This window comes from Hippoglossus stenolepis, chromosome 1, assembly GCF_022539355.2.
Source record: "Hippoglossus stenolepis isolate QCI-W04-F060 chromosome 1, HSTE1.2, whole genome shotgun sequence".
In the NCBI taxonomy this organism is placed as follows: Eukaryota; Metazoa; Chordata; class Actinopteri; order Pleuronectiformes; family Pleuronectidae; genus Hippoglossus; species Hippoglossus stenolepis.
The window spans coordinates 24,814,754-24,838,426 of NC_061483.1; the positions used below are offsets into that span (position 1 = coordinate 24,814,754).

The 23,673-nt window shown below is 42.2% G+C and overlaps 1 protein-coding gene across 1 annotated transcript in view; it reads right to left on the reverse strand.

Annotated features, from left to right (window-relative positions):
- Positions 1-1,103: 1,103 nt before the first annotated feature.
- LOC118108476 (tyrosine-protein kinase CSK) overlaps positions 1,104-23,673 on the reverse strand; it is a 45,254-nt gene continuing 22,684 nt past the window's right edge. The window contains exons 2-13 of the mRNA XM_035155732.2: positions 20,864-20,947; positions 19,074-19,187; positions 18,357-18,469; positions 14,203-14,422; positions 6,937-7,030; positions 6,012-6,077; positions 5,787-5,886; positions 5,556-5,646; positions 4,669-4,742; positions 3,907-4,102; positions 2,979-3,065; positions 1,104-2,522 (exon numbers count right to left, since the gene is read on the reverse strand). Coding sequence (XP_035011623.1) covers positions 2,340-2,522; positions 2,979-3,065; positions 3,907-4,102; positions 4,669-4,742; positions 5,556-5,646; positions 5,787-5,886; positions 6,012-6,077; positions 6,937-7,030; positions 14,203-14,422; positions 18,357-18,469; positions 19,074-19,187; positions 20,864-20,878 — 1,353 coding nt within the window. The 5' untranslated portion in view covers positions 20,879-20,947 and the 3' untranslated portion in view covers positions 1,104-2,339. The remainder of the gene's footprint in view (positions 2,523-2,978; positions 3,066-3,906; positions 4,103-4,668; positions 4,743-5,555; positions 5,647-5,786; positions 5,887-6,011; positions 6,078-6,936; positions 7,031-14,202; positions 14,423-18,356; positions 18,470-19,073; positions 19,188-20,863; positions 20,948-23,673) is intronic.

Sequence of the window (23,673 nt, forward strand, 5' to 3'; positions counted from 1 at the left end):
GACACTTATACTAACATAGAGGAGGCTAAAAAACTATTTTCATTGAATATTTAAGTAAACAAATAAACTAGAATTACCTCCCTGCAGTTCTATGCCACCAGCAACCAGCAGTAAGAATGGGACGGACAACCCAAAAACACGATGCCTTCAGCCACTGGCTGTCACAGAGGCATACAACTTTCATTCCTCCATTCTATTCAAGATTAATGTCACCTGTTGGATTACGGTCTCTATTTTAAAACCATGGACGGGCCAGAAACATCTGGTGGGAGAGAATGAAGGAACCGTTCCCATGATATGATGGATAAGGAAGTGAACATCCATCATATCATGGTGCTCTTGAACACGTTGAGCTGCTCCAGTGGAGCTGCTGAGTAACCTGTGTCTCTGACAGGCAGCTGTCGAGCTGCAGTGAGGATGTGAGGAGTAATGCGAGTACGGTAAAATCAAACATAGAAACATAAGTGTTTTCATTTAAGCCAAATATTTAGTGTCCTACTGTCGAGTCGGCTGCTGATGATTTCTACATCTTCTAAAAACAAAACCTTCATGTTCCACCATACCAGTATTCACAACACAGAGTCTTGTACTTGTATCTTAGAGCGGACCTTCATTAGCATAATGTGTTCCCTGGCCCGACCTTTAACCATCACAATGCCTAACCCCAACCCATCTTCTAACCTTTTTTGATTTATACATTTTCAGTGGTGTGCATACGTAGAGTGATTTCAAAATCTCAAAATTGCTATTATTTATCATTAGTATTTATTATAAATGCCTCATCTTTTTAATTAAACTGCCACAGAAGAGGCCTTGGAGGTCAGGAGAACTTTTATTAGAACGAAAACTCCAGCTTCCCCCTCTGTGGTCTTTTGAACCTTCTCTTATGTAATTATCTTATTTATTTATAATTTATTTTCTTTTATGGTGGGTTAGGGTCAGAAAACTGTTCACAGTTGCCACGTGCCAGTGCCCCTCATAGCACTGTCACTCCACATGCTCAAAATCATCCTCCCAGTACAAATACACGCATGTGCATACACACATGCGCGAACACACACACACACACACAATCATACCCACACACACAATCATACACACAGTTCAGATGGAATGATTTATTCATAATCATGATAGCATAATAAAACAATTAACATTGAAAGCACTGACAGTTGAACCCAAGGCCTCTCACACACAGCATGCACCACCCTGACCCCAGCATTCACAGAGACACTTAACATTCCTAACGCCAAGAGACTCCTGGCTTCTTAAAGTCCTCCTCGTTTTAACTCTCTGCCCCAGTCAGTTTTTTCTTGTTCTTTTTTTAATCCTTTAAATATATTTTGATATAAAAACAAGCCCACGTATGATGAATTGACCATGTTTGAGAACTGCCTTTCCCCCTTCTCCTCCTGGTAATGTCCTGCTGCCCCACCGCCGGCTCCTCTGGACTGTCTCGACCGGAGGACAAACATGATACTGGTCCCCACATCCTCCCTCTTCCTGTTCACGCTCTCTCTTTTTGGACATTTGAAAAAAAAAAATGCATACAGTCTGATGGGGACATGTTGGAGGTTGGGGAGAAAGCACTAAAAATGGTTTGATAACCTCCCTGAAAAAAAAAAAAAGCAATAAAAAAAGATCTCTTAAAAAAAGTAATTAAAAAAAGCAAACCACAAAAAGTCCATTGAAAGAAGTGCTGGAGGGAAGTCTGGAGCTCTGTAGACTGGAGGCACTTTGGCACAGAGCGAAGGCCCCACACCTGACACCACACCGACGGGAGGGGGGGATTGAGGGAAGGATGGAATGACAAGAGAGATGGGCTGAAATGGCATGCAGAGCCACATGGTGATACGGAGAACCAGGAATGACGGAGGAATGAGGGGAAAAAGAGAGAGCACCTGACAAACGTGGAGGAAAAGGCCAGCCTCCCCTCCAGTTAATGCCATGTTCAGGAGAGGAGGAGGAAACAATAAAGAAAGGGGGATCTTCAAGAGGAGAAACCATGAGAGAGGAGACAGAGAGAGTGAGTGAAGTGGAAGGTAAAGCAGGAGGGAAGAGTGCTGGCCCATCCAGAGAAGAGGAAACTGGCCAAAGCTATACAACACAAACAGGAAACAGTCCGTGTGTGGAGGAAGGCTGGTGGAAGTCTGAGGTCGAGGAAGGGTAGGGGGCACAGTGCAGCAGTCCCACAGGTCAACAGGCTGGGCGGGCAGGAGGAAGGCGCTGTGGTCCCTCTTCTTCTCCTCCCCCTCCTCCCACTTTACAGCTGCGCTCGGCTGCGTCTCACGCCACCCCCCTCCCCTCTCTCCCACCCCACCCTCTCCCGTGCCCCCTCTTCACAGGTAGAGCTCCTTGGTTCTGATATGCTGCAGCTTCTCCCTCAGCATGCGGAAGGAGGGCCGCACCACGGCGTCCAAGGTCCAGCACTGCTTCATCAGGTCATAGACGACGGGCGGGCAGCCGTCCGGGGCGTCCATCTTGTAGCCCTTCTCCACCCGGGGCACCACCTCCTTCAGCGGCTGAGACACAGAGACGGAGCGAAAGCACACGTCAGATTCTCAGCGGGAGCGTTTCGGTCGCTGATGCAAAAGAATGACTCAACAAAAGGTTATAATAAGTATGCTAATGGCAATGTATAAAGTGGTGAAGCATGAAGAAATAATTTAATTCATAATTTACAGAACACAACACATCACATTTTCATCGTGAGCTCCAGCAGTTAAAGGGCAGAAATCTAATTATTTTGAGGTCATCTCTGACGCACGAGACTTCATTTCATTCATCTTCTACTAAAATAAATTTAGTAAGAAAATGTAAAAAACGGTCCCAGCAAATGAAGCCTGCCATCTGCTGGTACACCTAAAGCCTGCCTGATCCAGAGAGACCTGGTGCTCAGGTACCTGTAAAGTGCTTTGAGTGGTCATCAAGACTAGAAAAGCGCTATATAAATACAGAGCATTTACAATTTGACTTACAATTCTAGGGTAAGGCACGCGCCCAAACGAGTAGATCTCCCAAAGTAGGATCCCGTAACTCCACACGTCCGACTTGGTGGAAAACCTCTGTGGGACAAAAAAAGGATTAGTTGAACCACTAAAAATCAGGCCTGTTCTCAGGCTCCTGCTCGAAAAAGACATGCCCAAAATGAATCGAGTATATCTCTGCAACTACAGGGTATATATGAATAATGTTGGTATCTATATAAAGGTAACTCTTTCTGCAGATGTGTGCGCATCAGTATAGATGCTACTGGACCAGAGTAAATGAAGATAGATCATAAGTATAGAAAATAAAGATTTCATGTCCCAAATGAAATCATTCGTTTGAAGCCCAAAACATCTGAACAGTATGTGTGCCAGATTCTATTCAAATAAAGTGAGGCGGAGCAAAGTGACAGAGGTTTTACTGGAGATATGTAAAGATGTAATCTCCAAATGAGTTCCACTGCTTTCACAACAGAGAGTAGAGTCAGCTCAGTCCACCTGAACGTGCCAGGAGCAAACTGTTGGCTAAAAGCAGTCAAATATATTTTATAGTGAGCCTCATGAAAGAACCACTAATACCAAGAGATCCTCCCTTTATTGGCAAATATGACTGATTTAAGAGAGTTTTCATTTGCCAAGTCTTTCATACTTAATTTCTTCTTTGGTACAAACAAAAACATAAAATCTGTTGTATGAGTCATGCACTGATAGTCTGCCTCTCTTTACAGAAAAAAATCAAAAACCATAATACCTTAATCTGAAGTAAATTAAACATAATAAACATGCTTTATTAAACCACTTTATTTCTGTCACCGTATTTCTGTTACCTGCCTGGTGCTCAAGTTAAAATAGGTGAAAACAAATGCAACAAAAGCAAGAACACATAAGTGTGACACTTGCCCAGCCTCCGTCCTCTCACCTTCTCTCTTAGTGCTTCGGGGGAGGTCCACTTGACAGGCAGCTTGGCAGTGTCCTGAATGGAGGAGGCCTCCTTGGTGAGGCCGAAGTCGCTGACCTTGGCGATGTTGTCGTCGGACACCAGCACGTTACGAGCTGCCAGGTCTCTGTGGACGAAGTTGTTGGCCTCCAGGTACTCCATGGCGTCACACACGTCACTGACAGGAGAGATAAAGAGTGAGACAACTGATGACAGCCCATCGGTCGATGTCTGCTTCTTAATCTACATGGACGTATCTGTGGCTACAATGGGAGGGGGAAAAAAAGACTCGGACCTTCTTTGTTTGCTTCATATTCGTTGAGTTAAAATCTATTTTTTTAATCTTTCATGATTCTCTCAAATGTTAATTCTCAGGTTTTGTGGCTCATGCTGAAATGAATCATGAAACTTCCCTGTGAATGCATGATTTTACGCCTACTGATCTGAGAGTAATGGTCATAATAGTTTCAACTTGTGCGAGGCTACAGCTCTGAGCTCCATGACTGTTAAATTAAAGATAAAAAAACACTTTAAGGCACTTGACTCGCAGATAAAGCAGCCATTTGTCCCAGCACGATGCTGCTTGTGTAAACAAATGGGTCTTTTATGTTGCCAGTCAAGTGCATTGACACTGTTCTTTTGAAATTCATTTGAAATCCTGTCAGCTAAAGAGCAGCCGTTAAGCTGTAGACCCTGATCTGTGCTGACTCAAGTCTTTTGAACAAACAAACAGAGAGGACTCACAGTGAGAACTTGAGTAAGCAGTCTCCGCCGAGCACGGTCCGTCCTCGAGAGCGCAGGTAGTCCACTAGGCTGCCCTGTGACACAGTTCACATCATCAACACATCATGCGGAGGACACAACTAAACCACGTGTGGCTGCAGTAAAGAACAAATCCCCGAGCCTCAAAGTGTGAATGTGTTCTCAAACCCAGCTACATGGGACCACATTAGGTTTTTTAATTCACAAACTCAAGCAGGTTGGGTTCGGAAACAAATTTAGAAATTATATTCAGGTTTAGGCCTGGTTGGGCTGATTCTTTACACTTTACATTATCTTTAATACACTTTATTATTACAAGCAATAAACAAGCAATGACCTATGAGGGACACGGTGACACAAAGTCAGCGCTGCTTATATTGACTGCATCGGGCTCGGGTCGGGTTTGGACCAAAAACATATTGACTGAAGGGTTTGGATGCGACCTGAGCCTGACGCCACTTAAAATATATTCTATGGATATTTGTCATCTTTATTTTATTGATAGGAAAATGGAAAGCAAGCTTGAAATGGGGAGAGACAACAGGGGACGACACACAGCTAAGGGCTGGATCAGAACCAAACTGCTGCTTGAAGACTCAAGCCTCCGTAAGAGAGCAGTACAAAGAGGTTATGTTTTCATCTGCATTTGTTTGTTAGTTAACAGGATTACACAAAAACTGTTGAACCAATTGCCATTCAATTTTGTGAAGTGGTGGGGCGTGATCCAAGAAAGACACCATCCAATTTTGGAGTAGATCCTGATAAACGTGTGGAATGTGGATCAATTATTTTCCACCACTTTCTGTAATATAACGATGCGTTAATGTTGGGGGAAATTCAAGGAATGGTTGAAACTTAATGGGACTGACCCTTGCCATGTACTCTGTGACGATGTAGAGACTGCCCCTCTCCTCGACAATTACCCCTAACAACTGCACCAGGTTGTTGTGCCTCAGTTGCCTGGAAAAACACAGAAACAGAAACATATAGAGGGTTAACCCGCAAGAGCCCATTATAAGATTGCTTAGACATATGAAAGAGGACAGACGTATATTATAGGTAGTGTGTAGGACGAAGACAGAAGAGCTGGAGGATCTTACGTCATGACAGACGCCTCAGCGATGAAAGCCTGCGCTGTGGCATCATTTTTGATACACTTGACTGCCACCTTGGTCCCTCTGTAGTCTCCCACCATCACATCTGTGAAGGACACAAACAGGGTAAGTTTCAGGACAATGTCTGAGACGACCTTGGTCCGTGTTATTAAGGCTCCCGTATATGAAATTAAATGCTGTGATTGATCGTTGAAAGGCTCAATTGCTCACCTCCAAACTCCCCTTTGCCGATGGTCTGGATCAGTTTCAGCTCCTTTCTGTTCAAGGCCCAGCCGCCTGTCAAGAGAAGACAGAAGACGCAGTGAGCACAAGTCACAGACGAAAAATAAGCTCGTCTGGTTCATTGTCATCCTGTAACTCGTAAGGCCCTTTTTTCACTGGTCAAAAAACCATTAACACCAGCTAACATATGGGTTTTGTCTGCAACGGGAATGGCTACAATCAGCTTTCACACCCAGGTCAAATGACTCTGCTGTAGACACAGCACAGAGATTTTAATCGTCTCTGGCTCCGAGCCGCAGTGATGGAAACATGACACCCAGGTGAACAAGTGGTTTTGTTAAGACAGCGAGGCGAGAGATAATTTGGGTGTAAAAGAGGTATTGTGTGATCCAGGGACAGGCTTTTTTGCAAAAAGCTGAATTCATGATTTATATTGTTATCAGAAGTAGTAAAACATATTAGTTTGACAGTCATCTTCTGGTCAGAGTAGAGGTCCCAGAATTTGAATGAGGAATCTCTCATGTGGGAAAAAGTTTTAATGATTTATTGCAACATTTATCTTATTTAATTTGTTCGGGGAAGGAATTAACCGGGTCAGACGGGTACATGTGGAGAAATGAAGAGACAGAGGTGGATGAAGACTTGGATTGACCTTGAGAGCTGGTGAAGCCCAGCAGACGTCCCCAGACACAAAGATTAATTACCCTCTGTTGATTAATGCTATTAGGACTGGGATGATAGCAGAGACTTGAAGGATATGCAGTATACAGTCTGTATACTGTGGGTGTTTGTACACATCTACAATCCTCTTCGTGTTTGAGAGGTTAGCGTGACATTATATACACACACACAGTAATGTCCCTGTGTGCCAGTGTCCCTGTAGAGCAGTGTAATGAGCTCAGTGTGTCCTTACTCCTGGAGAACTCGTCCTGCGCTGCCACGGTTCCCTCCATCAACTTGGGTTTAATCAGCCTGGTGCAAAGGCCATCAGCATCTTTGGTGTAATGCTGGAGACAGAGGGAGAGAAGATCAAACATAAATATTTAATGCAAACAATGACAATTCATATTTGAGTTTTGTTAAGAGTCTGAATTAAAATGTTAATGTCTGATTTTAAAGGGGACATATCATGAAATTTCCACTTTGTTAGTGCTTCTACAGGTTAATGTGGGTATCTGGCATGTCTACCAACCCAAAAACTCTGGGAAAAAAACACTCGCGCGTTTTGTTATGGTTCCTCTAAGTCAGAAACGTCATGCTTGAGTGACTGGAATGAGCTTCCTGTGTACTGTGTCGTCACAATACACTGGAAGTCTCCCTACATGGCCTTGGCCCACCCCCCACCTCATCCCCCATCCCACACTCGTTACGCCGGGTTTACACCGGACGCGGAAGCGCCGCGCCATTCTCAAGCGCGCATGGGACGCGCATTTCTCGCGCTGGTCAGCCCGCGATTCTGCTTTCTCCGCTTGTTGTTGTACCCGTTGAATGTCGGGGTTCGGGGGTAAATGATGGTCTTCATAGCCCCCACCCCTCTCTTTCTCTCTCTGTCTGTCTGCTTGTGTGCTTGTAGTGGATGGGCAGAGGGGGACATTTAATTATGTGATTGGGAAAATTAAAACTCCAGGACAACAGAAGGGGAATACAAAGTATGGGATGCATATTTGATAATTTATATCATATAAAATATGTAATTTATATCGTTTAAAATCATGGGGGGAGAGGGGAGGGGAGCTGGCTCATTAGCATTTAAAGGAACAGGCACTCAAAACAGGTCGCTCTGTGGAGGGCTGTTTTATACAGGGTAAAAAGGGTGCTGTTTGAAATGATCCTTGTGGTATTTTGACCAAAGTATGTTACAGACATTTCATTAAGACCCCAAGGAACCATATCAACTTGTGGTAAAATGGGCATGCTATGTCCCCTTTAAAAGAATCTTAGGCATAAAAGTTTGAAATATGAAGTAGTTCCCTCTACCATCTTTAGACTGTGATGAGTGATCAGGACTGACATTCATAAATGAATTCTGATTGGTGCGTCCGTACACAAGCTTTTGAAATATAAAACAAAACCGTGGCTGCTGTTTTCAGCCGCATGCGACAGCAGAACATGAAGGTAGAGATGAAAAGAAGCCTCAGACTGTGCTGGGAGTTTGATGTGAGGAGGTTCCTCTGTTTAATATGTACGAGATATCAGTGGTGCTTGCTTCCGACAAAGAGATGAAGCACAGCAGGTTTAACTTTTATCAAAACGCATCAATGTTAAAAGGGATGTAGGGTCGTCCTGAGGGAAAACAGAATCCCTGCCTCATTTCCATACAAGAGATGCGAGGGAAACAGGAGGAGGAGCAAGGCTTTGCTTTACCGTCATGTGCTGAAAACCAAAATGAATATATATTTTTTTTAAAAAGCATCTGTACAGCAAGTGCATAAGTCATATTTATTCCAATATATGTTCCTGCAAAGAAAAAAAATTGTAAATGAAATATCCTTGAGGTTTGGAATGATGGACTGAACTAGGAAACCTGATTTTTTTTAATGGAATTTAACTTTTAACACATTGTAAGGCCTTTAATTTAAGAAACCGGTCTCTAGCAAACTTATCCAGTCTTTGTGATCTTATCATAAGGTCACAGTTTGTGAACATGACGAATAGATCTCAACATGGAGTGGAATAACTGTTCAAATATTTCTACCCTCAAAGTGTGAATGAAAACTAACCATGAAGAGATTAAATGCAGGCACCTGCAGCACAATCATACAGCAGTAGTGGAGACAGGATCAAACATATGAAGCTAACTTCTGCTCGAGACGAACAGTATTAATGTCATTATGTCATCCTAGACTTATAGCATCTGAAGAAAAGCTTGTGGAGTAACTCCCCTGCTGGGAGGTGTGGAGCTGGTGAGCATTTACTGTGGGAACCGGCAGCAGAGGACGAGTGTGTGGGTGTGGGAGAGGGCAATGCGTTTGACCTTTCACCCCCAGAATCACAAGGAACCAAATAAGACCTAGTTGATATGTGCTCATTATAAAACCAGATTAGATCTCAGCAACTATCAGGCAGATGTCTTGTGTCAGTGACATTCTCGTTCATGGAAATAAATCAAAATATAAAAAAATGTATGAGACAAATATTGTATCAGAATAGGGCATCAAACCTCTGACTAAATAATAATAATAACAAATTCTCTCTCATCAACTAAACCATAGTAAAATTGACCAGAGTGTAGGTTACCATAACAACCACCAGGGAGCAGCATAATGCAAGACGGGGGTCAGCTTCTTCTACGTTATTGAGCACAGCAGCTGATAAATGAAGCCACAAATGTAGAATAACAACCAATAAACAAAAGAAATGTCAGCTTGTGTCAGTGTTGAAACGAAAGATCATTTGTTATTAAACCTGCAAGGTTTTGATATCATCATATATGAACACCTTGGAGGATGCTGACCATTTAATGCACGTAAATCGATATTTTTAGGAGACAATGGAAATAGATGAATCAGGATCTTGCTGTATGTAATTAACATAGAAAGCTGTAATCACTGAGTAAAAATACAAAACAGGCATTGTAGCTGACAACACATTCACATGGCTGTTACACCCTCTAAATACCACATGGAGCCATCTTTGTTTCACTGCACACATGTGACAGACAAAGGGGGCCTGGGTCTGTGAGTCTACATATATGCATATTGTGTGTGTCTATATGAAGGTATATGTGAAGCTGCTGCACAAGCGGTGGAAGAGAGAGCGAGACGGAAAACACACAAGAATGTGAGGAATCCTCCTCTCATAGGCTATTATAGAGAGAGAGAGAGAGAGAGAGAGAGAGACGGAGGGAGAGAGAGACAGAGAGTGGGGACACGGGGGAATGCATATGGAGGAGAAGAGGGAAGACGGAAAGAGAGAGACACACAGAAAGGGAAGCAAAGTAAGAGGTTGAAATGGATAACAAAGAGAGGAGGAGAAGAAGCAATATGCAAGGTATCCACGAGGAAAAAAGAGAGAGAGGGCGAGCTATGGACGGAGGTGGAGAGAGGAAGTGGAGGCAGATCCATGCCTCGAGGGTGTGAACGAGAGAGAGAGAGAGAGAGAGGGATAGAGAGACAGAGATAGTGGGTGGCTGAAGATAACAAGAATGCACCGGGGATGTAGATGCTCTCGGTGCCAGTTGGCACTTTCCTGTCGTCCACTTCCAACGCCCCACGAGGCAAAGAGATGAGGTCCAATTAAAAGTGTGATAGCTGCCAATCCAGCCCGTCTCTTTATCTGAGAGGATGAGCACCCCAGCCCCCCACCCCCCCTCTTCTTCCCTCTGCTATCGTGTCTTCCCCTGTCCACACTCTGTGAAGCGGCCTTCAGATAACAGGCAGGGAGTTCGAGGATCAGACGGCTTGGTGAAGAATGTACTTGATTTAGTTTTTTGGGAAACTCACCGGGGGACGCTGAATGTGTTTGTGTTCATGGAGTTATGTAAGCATGCTGCAGCACAATTAAATCGCAGAAATGACATTTAATACTTGTAAATAAAATAATAAAATAATTGGAAGATGGATCCTAATGAGCTACAGTATTTAGTTAATCAAGATTAAAATAGACTGACGGTTATTAACAGTATTTGTGTGAATAAAAAGCATTGATATAAGAGCCTGATAACGGAGTGGTAACTTAGATGTGTGAACCCAGGCTTCAGTAACCTGGTGATGGATAAGTGGGTTGATGAATAAATGGAAACAATACATAAACAGTTGACCTGCAACAAAGTCAGAAAAATCACATTCACATTGGAATGGGTTTTTACTACTAGTCTGTTTGAATTGTAATTTGTTACACTGTATTTTCTTGGTTTATCATTTGATCTATAGAATATTGAAATAATGAAAAATGCAACACTGTTTTGTCCAATAAACAGTTATATTCAGTGTACTATCACTTAAAACAAAGCAAATATCGTAACATTTGAGAGTGTATCTAGTATTTTTGCTAAATTGAAAAATTAATTAAAGAAATGACAGATACATATAGTTGCCAGTTGTTTTCTGCTAAACCATTTCAGCCCTATATAAACTCTGATGTGAAATAAAGTTGGTGGAAAAGCCACATTTCCTGCCACAGCTGCAGTTTTAGGACAGAATGTATGACCAGGGTCTAGGTATGTCACGATACCAGTTAGTAGTCGATACGGATACCCAATATCTTAAATGTTTGTTGTGTATAAAATGTGTATGTTTGTACTTCTATCTTTGTGAGGACACTCATTGACATAAAACATTCCCTAGCCCCTTACCTCAACCATCCAAACCAAATGCCCATCGCTAACACGAACCCAAACCTAATTCTAACCCTCAAACCAAGTCTTTACCCTCAAACAGCCCATTAAAAAAGTGAGGACCTCTTAAAATGGTCCTCACAAAGGTATAAGTACAGGCGCACACACACACACACTTGAGTGCAACCCCTAACCACCGCACTGGTCCCAATAACCTCTAAACAGTGACAGTCTCGACCAACAAAGTGCAAAGTGAGCGCAGGTTAGCAGGGGAGCCAGGAGGGTACAAGGACCCCGGACTTGCAATGTGCGCCTGCCCTGATGCCGAAGCAGTGGCGGCAACCATCCTATACAGCGGGGCGGTATTATTCGGTTCCTCCGGTAATATATATTGTTTTTTAAAAGAGTACAGTGATGTTTTTTTTTATTTTGTCATCGACTTGGTACCGAAGTATTGGTTCTTGTGACATCTCTCCCAGTGTCAGCCTGAAAACGTCACTATACATCTCACTGACGGTGGACTAAATGTCACTGGCCAAAGGTTTTATTTTCTTACAAACAGCTCTTCCTACTGACTCTGAGGTTCAGCTGAACATGCTGATCAACTCTTCTTCTTCTTCTTATTATTAGTAGTGGTAGTAGTAGTAGTAGTACATATTTACATTTACACACTGTAGATCGCTGACGGATCCAAGAATAATTTTTCACTTTCTTTAACATTGTGAGATGTATGAATGAACATTTTCACAGATTTCTTAGAGAATAATTAATGGTTGTTGACGAAAAAAAATCAGGCATGTTTAGGGGAGATTTGGTGCAGATCTAAATTAAAATCTGGATCTGGGGAATTTAAATGTGTTTTCATAAAGGGACTGTTGGGCCTTGGCAGAGGTATGAAGTCTTCTGAGTGCCATTCTAGTTCTATACTTGGGTTGCTGTAAAACCGCAATTTTTCCCAAGGGAAATCAATAAAGGATGACCTTATCTTATTTGGCACTGATAATAACAGCTGATCACCCTTTTCAGCTGCCACGGTAAAAAAACAGGGTTATTATCCGTATCAATATTATAATGTAAAGCAGAGGTCACTAACAGGCGGACCGCGGTCCGGGTCCGGACCCAGAAGCCGTCCCGTACAGACCCGGACCTACAGCCAAAACAGAAGATTATGATTTAAAACCTGACGGGGCGCTTCTATTTGTAATCAGCGCAGCTTTTGTAGTCTTTACGGTAGTGGTTTAGCGGATGAGAAACGCACAGACCAATTGAATGCGAGTTAAGCCATCCCACGTGATACTACTCAGCCAATCAAGTCTGTGCATTCCAGGCGGTAAACATTGCGACTCTACAGTGCAGACAGATGAGAGAGTTAGAGGCAAGTTACACATCAAAAGACGGTAGAAAGAAAAAGACAGATAGAGATACAGGTAGAGAAAACAAAAGGAGGAGATACAGAGGAGTGAGACGGAGAAAGGGAGAGAAACAGAGGAGTGAGGCGGAGAAAGGGAGAGAAACAGAGGAGTGAGCCGGAGAAAGGGAGAGAAACAGAGGAGTGAGACGGAGAAAGGGAGAGAAACAGGAGTGAGCCGGAGAAAGGGAGAGAAACAGAGGAGTGAGCCGGAGAAAGGGAGAGAAACAGGAGTGAGCCGGAGAAAGGGAGAGAAACAGGAGTGAGCCGGAGAAGGGAGAGAAACAGGAGTGAGACGGAGAAAGGGAGAGAAACAGAGGAGTGAGCCGGAGAAAGGGAGAGAAACAGGAGTGAGCCGGAGAAAGGGGAGAGAAACAGGAGTGAGACGGAGAAAGGGAGAGAAACAGGAGTGAGACGGAGAAAGGGAGAGAAACAGAGGAGTGAGCCGGAGAAAGGGAGAGAAACAGGAGTGAGCCGGAGAAAGGGAGAGAAACAGGAGTGAGACGGAGAAAGGGAGAGAAACAGGAGTGAGACGGAGAAAGGGAGAGAAACAGGAGTGAGACGGAGAAAGGAGAGAAACAGGAGTGAGACGGAGAAAGTGGAGAAACAGGAGTGAGAGGGAGAAAGTGGAGAAACAGGAGTGAGACGGAGAAAGGGAGAGAAACAGAGGAGTGAGCCGGAGAAAGGGAGAGAAACAGGAGTGAGACGGAGAAAGGGAGAGAAACAGGAGGGAGACGGAGAAAGGGAGAGAAACAGGAGTGAGACGGAGAAAGTGGAGAAACAGGAGTGAGACGGAGAAAGTGGAGAAACAGGAGTGAGACGGAGAAAGGGAGAGAAACAGAGGAGTGAGACGGAGAAAGGGAGAGAAACAGGAGTGAGACGGAGAAAGGGAGAGAAACAGACGAACAAAGTGGGGGAGTGGGATATAAGAGGGGAAGAAAGTGATTCTAAAACTGTTCAATTGTTGAGATGTGTTGAGATTTATTATCTGTAAAATTAGTTAAATTAGTTAAACTTTTGAGTCAAGATGTGAAACAGAAAAAGGGAAATTCAAGCTTTTGCTCCCTTTATTTTATTTTTCTGAAGTTAAGCCCTTTATTTGAACATGCACAATTTTCACATTTTATTTATTTTCTCTTATTCTGAAATGCAGCCCTACTTTTATTTAGTTAATGAGAGAACATTATACATATCTGCAATCATACATATATGTTCAGTTCTATGTTACGTGACAATAAATATTGTCAAAAGGTTTTTGAATCGTACTGAATTCATTTGATTTGACAGTCAGGTATTTAGTACATGCAGATGTTGATAGAACTACTAGGCTACTTAAATATATATCACACTAAATAGTTAGACATTATGATCTTCCGGACCTTTGCTTCAAGAAATTTTCTCTAACTGGACCTCTTTAAATTTTAGTTGAATACCCCTGATGTAAAGAATAGAGAACAGGAACTTGAATGGCAGCTATGCTCGGTACCGTCCCTCACCTCCACCAGCTGCATGAGGTTCTCAAAGTACTCCTCCTCGTCGATGGTGAGCTTGCCGTTGTGGTAGATGATGCGGTAGTGCTCCACCTTGCCATCACAGCTGACGCACAGGGTGTAATCGCCGGGGTAGTTGGTACTCTCCCTCACCAAGTACAAGCCCGTCTCTGGAGGGTAGAGGAGCCGCTCGGCCTGCTCCCGAGTTATCTTCCCATGAAACCAGCTACAGGGACGGGAGAGAGGCAGGCAGAGAGGGACAGGACAAAAGGGAGTGAGGAAAGAAGAGGACAGAGAGCCAAAACAGGTGATGAGTTGGTGTTAGATACAAAAACAAACTGCACATAAAAGTTAATGCTACATTGGTGGTGTGCATCAGGAGACAAGTTTGATCCATGTATGGAAATTTCACATATGCCTTTTCTTGTTCTTGTGGAGACTGAACTTTCTCATTTCTTTTGTGTCGGTGACAACAGCATCAGATTATTCAACATCCTTCAACAGCTCCTGCAGCGGATCACACATCCTTTTCTTCTCCTGAATCTCATTTGCAACTTCAACCCCACAAATGGATCCACTTCCACATATTAGAGACATGCAGCCTGCTCTGAAATGAGAAGTAAAAAATCAACAGCGGGGTGGTAATAGGAAGGTGGGGGAGGCATTTCCAGTCTGCTCAACTGAAGCGGAGCAGGGCTTTGGGCAGTCTCGTCTTGAGGAGTCACCGAGAAAGTACCTGAACCCAAACAACAGGAAGCATGGTGCTCCAAAAAAACACACACACACACACACACACACACACACACACACACACACACACACACACACACACACACACACACACACACACACACACACACACACACACACACACACACACACACACACACACACACACACACACACACAAAGCCTGGGGTCAGAGTCGGAAACTGACACACAGGCACTCTGCAATAACAGGAAAATGCAACCAGTGCTCAGACAAGGTGGAGTGCAGGACAGAACCAAGTCACCCACTGACTGCGGTCAGGGAGATCAACAGATGAGCTCACCATTGAAAAAGATACAGCACACTTAAATCTGAGCTGTAAACGGAATTACATGGCTGTTCTTTGATGAAACACATTAATGCTGGTTTTAATAGTTCTGCTGCTCTTAACTGAGAACTATAAAAGCTCCTGCCTCCTGATTTAGAAGCTCACTGTCTAACCCTGCTTCACCCTCACCATATGGCCTGGTGGTTACATCTATAGACCACTAATGGATGGATTATACGGTCATCTCCTGCTCCATGGTTTACACCAATCTCTTCTATGCCAACAAATATTTTTCAGTGTCTTTAAAAAAAAAACTAAAAAACAGCACATTAATTGTTACCAGTAATATGAAACAGTTTAAAAGTAATGTAGCCTCTTACTATAAAATAGAGTGTACAATTATGAGTCCTCTTTCTCATGATTCAGAATTGTGATATCACTTCTCTTCTACCTCTGTGGACCTGTGAGCTTTAACAAACAACCATCCAAGCAACCTCAATCACAAAACACTGCACCATATCCCATTGATTCATGTCACTCCTTGTGTGAAAGGCAGTATTAGCTACAAACAGTAGCAGCCCACAGGGGCTCTCTATCCATCTTGGCTGGTGCATGGGTGGTAATCAACAGCCATAATTGATTTAGCTCATTTTCCCGTGGCAGCCTCCGTCACTCCGTCCTCCAACTCCTCCCCCTCCTCTTCATCCTCAGACAGCACAGCCCTTGTGGAAAAGCAGCTTAATATGGGTTGAGTTGATTAGATCAGTGCGGGCTGCTTCTCCAATGGACAGCAGCTCCTTAACTCCCACTAATCCGAGAGCAGGCGCCAAGCGTGGATGGCCAGAGAGATGCATTCCTCTCTTGGTTGACACACTGGTTGTTCAGTCCATAGAAATTAAGTGCAGTATTTTGTGTAAATGACAGTCTTAAAGAAGAGAGAGGGGGAGGGATGTGGTCAACAACTTGGTGGAGACAACAGTGAACGAGGAAGAAGGACAGCAGGGTTCAACACCCCAGCTCTCGAGGGTGGTGCTGTAATCTGATGAAGATGTCTGCCACAGGGGGGCGGCAGAGAGAGCAGGCTGTTATCTGCCAATGAGGGCGGTGATGTTTGTATCTAGTGGTCAGGATCAGTCAGTCAGAGGGACCATGGGGACAGAGGACCACGACTGAACTCTCATGTGAACCAGAGGAGAGGGAGAGGTCTCTGAAACATCTGTTAGTCATTCATAACAAAGTCAACAAGTCACTGAGGGTTACAGCTCATTCCTCCACAGATACAACTTGTGATGGCGGCTTTAGCATTTTGAGGGCCAGGAGATCAGCAAGAGAATCTTGTGTTATAGGATATAACATAGTGTTTATTCATTCCTTAAAAGTGAAATCAAAAGTAAAATTCATGACAGAAGTAAGCAGGTGCTAAAAAACATTTCTGAAGTATATCAACTGTTGATGTCAGTTAAAACGAAGTATTTTTAATCGGTGCTATGGCAAAGTTGAAGCTAGCAATGGACCTGAGTAATTCATACTGTTATAGAAAGCGTGTGACACATGGTGTGGAGAGGTCGGGTGAACGGTAGAGGGAAAGAGAGTTAAAGCTTTGAGCAGCAGGTGATGAAGCGAGACAAAGAGGGTCAAAGGTCCACCTAAACATTTCCTGCTGACAAGATATTAATACAGTATGTCATACCACCAACTACTGTGAGCTCCATTAACAGTGTCATTGTCAGTTAGACTGTCATACCTATCACTATTCATTCATGGGAAAACGTTTCCTATGATGACTGTTCAGGGATTTCATACATACACTATGTCCAAATGACCATTTAATAACATATTAACAAGCCTGAAAACTATATCACATGAACACGTATGCTGAGCATGCACGTGCCATGTCTTCTATGTATGTAAGTTGTAACATGCAGAATTGAACTGCACAACATCTGTTAGCAAGACCCACATGGTCAGCAGCGCTTGTAATTGATTATCCATGTCGCGTTCTAAACTGGTAGCCGAGGCCAATGCTAATGTTTTGGTCATGTGATAGGAATCTGACGAATCAGCGAAGGCTTCGACATGACCAAAAAAGACCCAATCAGCAAGAGGTTGTCCGGACTAAAACGCAGCCCTGGAGTTTTCAATACTAAAACGGGGCCAGCAGCGTTTTAGTTCACCCTAACCCTAGCCCATCTCTTTTAGCAGCTCTAAAACTCCGGAGTAGTGTGGACGCCAGACGTATCTGTAGCAGAATTGATCCATCAGCGCCTCATTGTATTTAAATGTTAGACAGATACAGCACATCCCATAATGTTGTCAAAGTCAAAAACTGGCTGGAAAAACACAACACAATAAACAATGAAAAACTGGAATAAATGTGTAAATCGAGCTCAGGTTAATGAATCCAGTTCCATTCATTCACACTGTATCTCGCCGTGCGCCACCTAACAGTGACCATCCTCTAACTTCGCATCATCTGACACTTACCACCAAAGTTAAAAACTTTCTACTAATCTGTCAAATTTAAACCCTGGAGAAGCCTCAGCTTTCCTGTCTCTGTTCATTTGCATATGCTTACATTTTCCATTTTCTGAAATAGCAGCACTTTCAAAATGCCTGATTCAAAAGGTAGTGCGCAGCTGGTCCTGGCCTTTGTGGCAGCAACACACTGACAAGAGGAGGCGACGCAGTAAAAACCAAAAGATGTGAAGAGATGGAATTTCCTTCTTTTGAAGCTTCTGAATCAGATGTAAGTGAAGTGGTGGCACATCATCTTGTTCAGAGGGATGGAGAGCACATGTGGAAGTGAACAGAGACACATGACTATATCTACAGTTAATATTTCTATTACTGCTGCATACTGTCACGTTCTGTAATGCACTTCACTTAAGTGTCATCATGTTCATACAATGTTCTCTCTAAATACGTTTTCATCAAAGACATTACGTATTACACCTTTATTTACTCTTCTAATGTATTTAGTCAGGACTTACAGTATATAGAACATTACATGGACTTAAACAATGTCAGAACATTTCTCAGTTTTACATAAACACTATGACGGTGATATACACAAAACTTTGAACATAATGTTTGAGCCTCCCCTGTTACCCCTCTGGTACTTACGGCATAAGACTGAGTTTGCCTCCTAGCTTGACTCCTTCCCTTTTCTGGACATAGTTGGCTGGGATGGTGCCCTCTCTGCCCACCGTGTTCCTCGCTCTGTACCAGTTTGGATCCTGAAACAGTCAAACACACGATATGCTGTCATCTCTGCATAAATCAGAGTCATTCTGGAGAAACCTACAGAACACAGTGCAGAATGGATGCTGCAGTCCACTTCAACACCACTGGTTCAATCAGATATGAGTGGGAATAAGCTACTGCAAACAGTGAGCTCTGCTGTATTATCTAAAGCACCGATGGGAGCCAGAGAGGGCCTCCAGCTAAAAGAGAAGCATACTGACTGGTGCTACAGAGCTGTTTGATGGACTTACATCTCGCTTACATACTTTATCATGAAGCGCTTCTTTGTTTTGTACTGTGCTCTATTTGATTGTTTGCAGCATGTCGTGATATTTATCTATTTGAATCCTAACATGAGGGGGTGAGCTTTTCTTTCTTTTGTCTTTTAGCATCTCACTTTCATTGTGAACGGCCTCAGAGGTGAAATGTTGAAATACCAAAGACATGAATATCAACATTAAAATTATGACAGGGGTCACATATTAGCATTTACACTACAGCCAAATTCAGAACATTGAGCAGGATAACAGTTTGGTGTGTTTATCTAGCATAATGTCCATAATTTACAAGTGTGCACTCAGCCACTGGCTTCCTTACCCTGGTGACTCCGATGATGGTCAGTACGTCTCCTTTACAGAAGGGCAGGTCCTGTTCATTGGCAGTCTGGAAGTTGTATTTGGCTACACACTCTGCGCCAGTCGACCATGGTGCCTGCATCACATAGAGAAAAGGAGGAACCAGCATTTAATCACAGAGATGTAACTTAGTTCAGGACAAGGAGCTGTGTGTTTTATGTAGTTTTATCTACATAAAACTACAAATCAATTAACAAATAAGAAAGTGGTGGAACATGTGTGAACATTTATAAATTTCACACATGTTCCACCACTTTGTTTATTATTCTAAAAAAAGCACAAGGAATATCTAAAATATATTTTTCAGTGTGGCACAAATTCTAGGTAATAGTACATCTCAGAGACTTGTGCATGCTAACCCCACCCACTTTAAAGCCCTTCATTAATACACCCAAACTGTGGTTGTATAAATGTTGGAGCAACATTGAGGAGCACTGCACTGACCTGCAAAGGCAAAGAGGACCAACTGTCTTAACATTGATTCTTGTGCTTTATTTGATGCCTCTTGAAACTCGGTTATAGTGTATAACTTTGAGTAATTAAATGCATCTCTGTTTTACTGGACCTCATCTAGTTATAACAATATATTAATATCCATATTGAACTATTAACATGTAATAAACTAAGTTTTAAACATGTGATTCAAAGGTAATTTAATCACCATATCAGATGATTTACACGAGAGTCAGAGGTGATTATTGGTGATTGCAAATATAATGGAAAACTACCCCAACAAAGGTTTATTTAGTAACAAATGAGATTTGTAGTTGTTCCTGCTCAAAGACACATACATCTTTTGGCTGTCTGAAAACCCTTCTGATATGAACATCTCTGAGGATGTTCAGAAATGCACAAGTATTGGACAATGACATGCACATAGGTGGACAACCTCTGACTTCATTATTTTTGACAGGAGCATGTAAGCCATCATCCAACTCTAGTTCACCTCTGGAGTGTGATTCGTGACAGTTAGGCAGTCTGCTGATGGGTGCATATAGGCTATTACTCCATCTTTAACCTTTTAGTTGTAAGTTGGTAACACTACCAATAGATTACACTGCTGCCCCTTAAAATCCTGGGTTGAAAGGACCAATGGCCTTATGACATTGTCACAGAAACCCATTGTTTAATTTTAGAACCACACTGCTATCAATGGGTGACCAGAACCACACTAAATCGACAATAGATTTATGCTGCAACAAGCCACAGGGTTTTATGTTAGAGTCTTGAGTCTCAAACATCCTGCTCAATCAAAATGTAAAATGTTACTTGTAGCTTAGATTTACAGATAAAAATCAGGCAAAATGCAACAAACGAGAAGAATAAATTCCTTGCTGGAATCGCAGTCAACACTGAAACAGATTCAAAGAATTCAGTGTGATCACTGCCTCTTTCTAAATTCCTAAAAAAAAAAAAAGGTGTTTTTCTTTTAGACTTTCACCTGACTGTAGTGAAGTTCTGTGGTGTGACAGATGAAAAAACACCCTGGATCAATACAAACATGTGAAGGCAGAGGATACAGGAGAGACAGTAATCCTACTCTGAGGCATAAGTCAAACCACTGAGTCAACCTGGAAATGTGAAACCACCAAAACTGAGCTGGGCAAGAGTGCAGCTCACTATTTAGCAAGGGAACTGACTTCCCATATTAAACAACAATATAACTGGACTGCTGGCGTTAGAGGATACTAATATTCAGACTTATTAAAATTGCATTTACATGAGATGCATGACACTAAAATATGCACTTACGTGAATCCCAGACATGATGAAGGGAGTTCGGCAGCAGGTTTCCTCAGGCAGGAAGCGGTCACTGTTCAACTAGTACCATCAGAGCTGTAAATAAAAAGATGTAAGGCATTAGAAATACCACCAATAATATGTTAATCTAGAGCCATGTACGTTATAATCTTAAACAAATACATAACAGATATGTCTTTGCAAAATATGTATGCAAGAACAGAGCTGTTGTTTGAGAAACATAGGACCCAAGACAACAGTGGATTTCATTTACATTAAAACGTGTAAGATTTCATTTACATTAAAACGTGTAAAGCTACTAATATAGACAAAGTACAAATGAACAGAAAGCAAGTCAGAGCTAAACACAACTGAACTGAACATTTCCTCCTACACAGGCAGTAGAATGAACATTAGAAACCACTTTACAGTATATTAAACGTATATACACTTCCTCTATATAAATAAAACATGCATGAACTGTACATAATAGTGTGATATGATAATAATAAACTGTATTCATATAGAACTTCTCATAACAATTGAACATTTTGTGTGACAAAAATAAATCTTATAAATAAATATATAGAAATAGTCAGTGTAAATAAGAGCCAATGTCAATCATTTGTAAAACCTTTCACAATAAAAAGGTTTTAAGAAGAGAATTACACATGGAAACACACGTGCATCTTCCTTTCAAATTCATTCTTTCAAAAAGAAAAACAAAGCTGCTAATAAAATATGCATGGCTAGTTAAAAGTTGGCTTTCTAACTTTTTAATTGTGCTTTTTAGGGATAATATAGTCACTGAAATAACGCAACAGTAAATTAGCAGAAGGCTTCCCTCTGTTAAAAGCCGAGTCTGTTGAGCATCTCATTACTGCAGCCATTACTCGTGTTTTAGATGTGACCTTGTTTCCAGTGACAAGGAGACAGAAGGAGATCAAGATGTAGAGGAAGAGAAAGGAAGAGGAGGGAGACATAAAGATGAGAGTGTACATCTTTCACTTTTTACGTGTAGTTTGGTGTGTCAACATGTGTGTGGTGGAAAGTGTGTGCCTTTGCGGGTGTGTCTCTCCATGCTTGCCTACATTAACCTTCATCTGTGTATCTATTGTCTCTTCCTGCAGATGGTAACTGAATATGTATGTGGCCTTTTTGTGTCTCCTAAATGCTATAGTGCCCTAAGAACTCCTGTGTGATTGCTTAAGTCTTGGGAAATAACGTTTCTGTATCACATTGCTCTTGCTCAGATCAGACCTTTTCTCAAGAGACACTTTACAACACACCTTGGATGTGGATGTGTGAATATTTCCCATTAATAAATTGCGATAGCTGTCTGCGAGCAATCACACCATTGCCATCCAAATCTTTATTTTTCTGTTTGGCGAGCTCCACGCCGATAGCTTGAAACATGGTCCCACAGCTTAAACAGGGCTCTAGACTAACTTTTTATATTGGTCACACTATTGCGCCCTTTCATTTAGGTGCACCAGCACATACTTTAGGTATTCCTACAATTTTTCACTGCTCATCGCATAAAATTACCCATTATTTATTTTCTTGACAGTTCACATATACATTGGTGATTTCTTAACTGAGGCTGGGTATCGCCACTGATTTCCCAAAATGATTTGATTCAGATTCACAAGATCTAGATGCGATTTCCGATTTGATTCAATTTTGATTCAATTAAGGATATTTCATTGTACAATACAAAATATATCAAACATTTAGCACAGGATATATGAAACCAGCTCAGAAAACAGGATTGGATGGTTAAGATTTACATGATTGTGTGTGTGTGTGTGTGTGTGTGTGTGTGTGTGTGTGTGTGTGCGTCTCTGTCACTCTTCACACACAAACTGATAATCAAATTTATTTAGTTATTAATCGATGTTGGCCCATGAATCTGGATCGTTTATGGTCACTTAAACACTGATGTCCTGACTGTATGCTTCTTGTGTTGTGTGTGTACTACTAAATGTTGGACTTTTTTTTCAATGTATTTAAATAACACATACTCATAATAACATGAACTCTGGAGTGAATCAAACATTGCTATAAATATATTTGACTCCATCCTACATCTTTCACCCAAGCTTCTCCATCTTGGTACATTCGATGTTTAGATGACCCTGAGCACATGTTTGATTGGAGGCATCATGTATATTGTTTTCCATGAGTGCCTAACAAATGTTTGCGGGTGTGGTCAAATCAATTCAACCTGGTATAACTCACGTACTAAATTGCATCCAGGCACACAGACTGAAACCATGAGTGAGCCTGTTGACTTTCATGCAGGTTTGCCAATAGGGCCTTATAATTAAGGCTGGCTCAGACTTGCCTGAACCATCCCGTAGTCCTGCTGCCATAGGTCTAGATTGACGGGGGCCTTCCTCCTCCTCTGCCTCGCAATCTATACATATTTATATCCCATTAATGCATATTGCTAACTTGGCTTCTTCTCTTTCCCATGGTTTGTACTTTCTCATTTCTCTCTATTTCTGAAGGTTCTCTGGAGCTGAAGAATCTGGATGTGTAACTGATCTGCAGGATACCTACTGCCACGTGGAGCCTGCTCAACACCCATTACTACAATTGTTACTTCTAGTCTCATTAGTCTTATTACCACTATGTCCTTTCTCCTCCTCTGCCTTTCGATGAAACCCTACCAGTCGAGGCAGACTGCTGCCCTTCAACGAGCTGGGATCGGTCCAAGGTTTCTACAATATGAAGGAATGTGGGTCTCTCTAAATAATATTGTATAAGTACAGTTATGAATTGGTGCTGAATATTGACTTGGTTTGAATTGACAACAT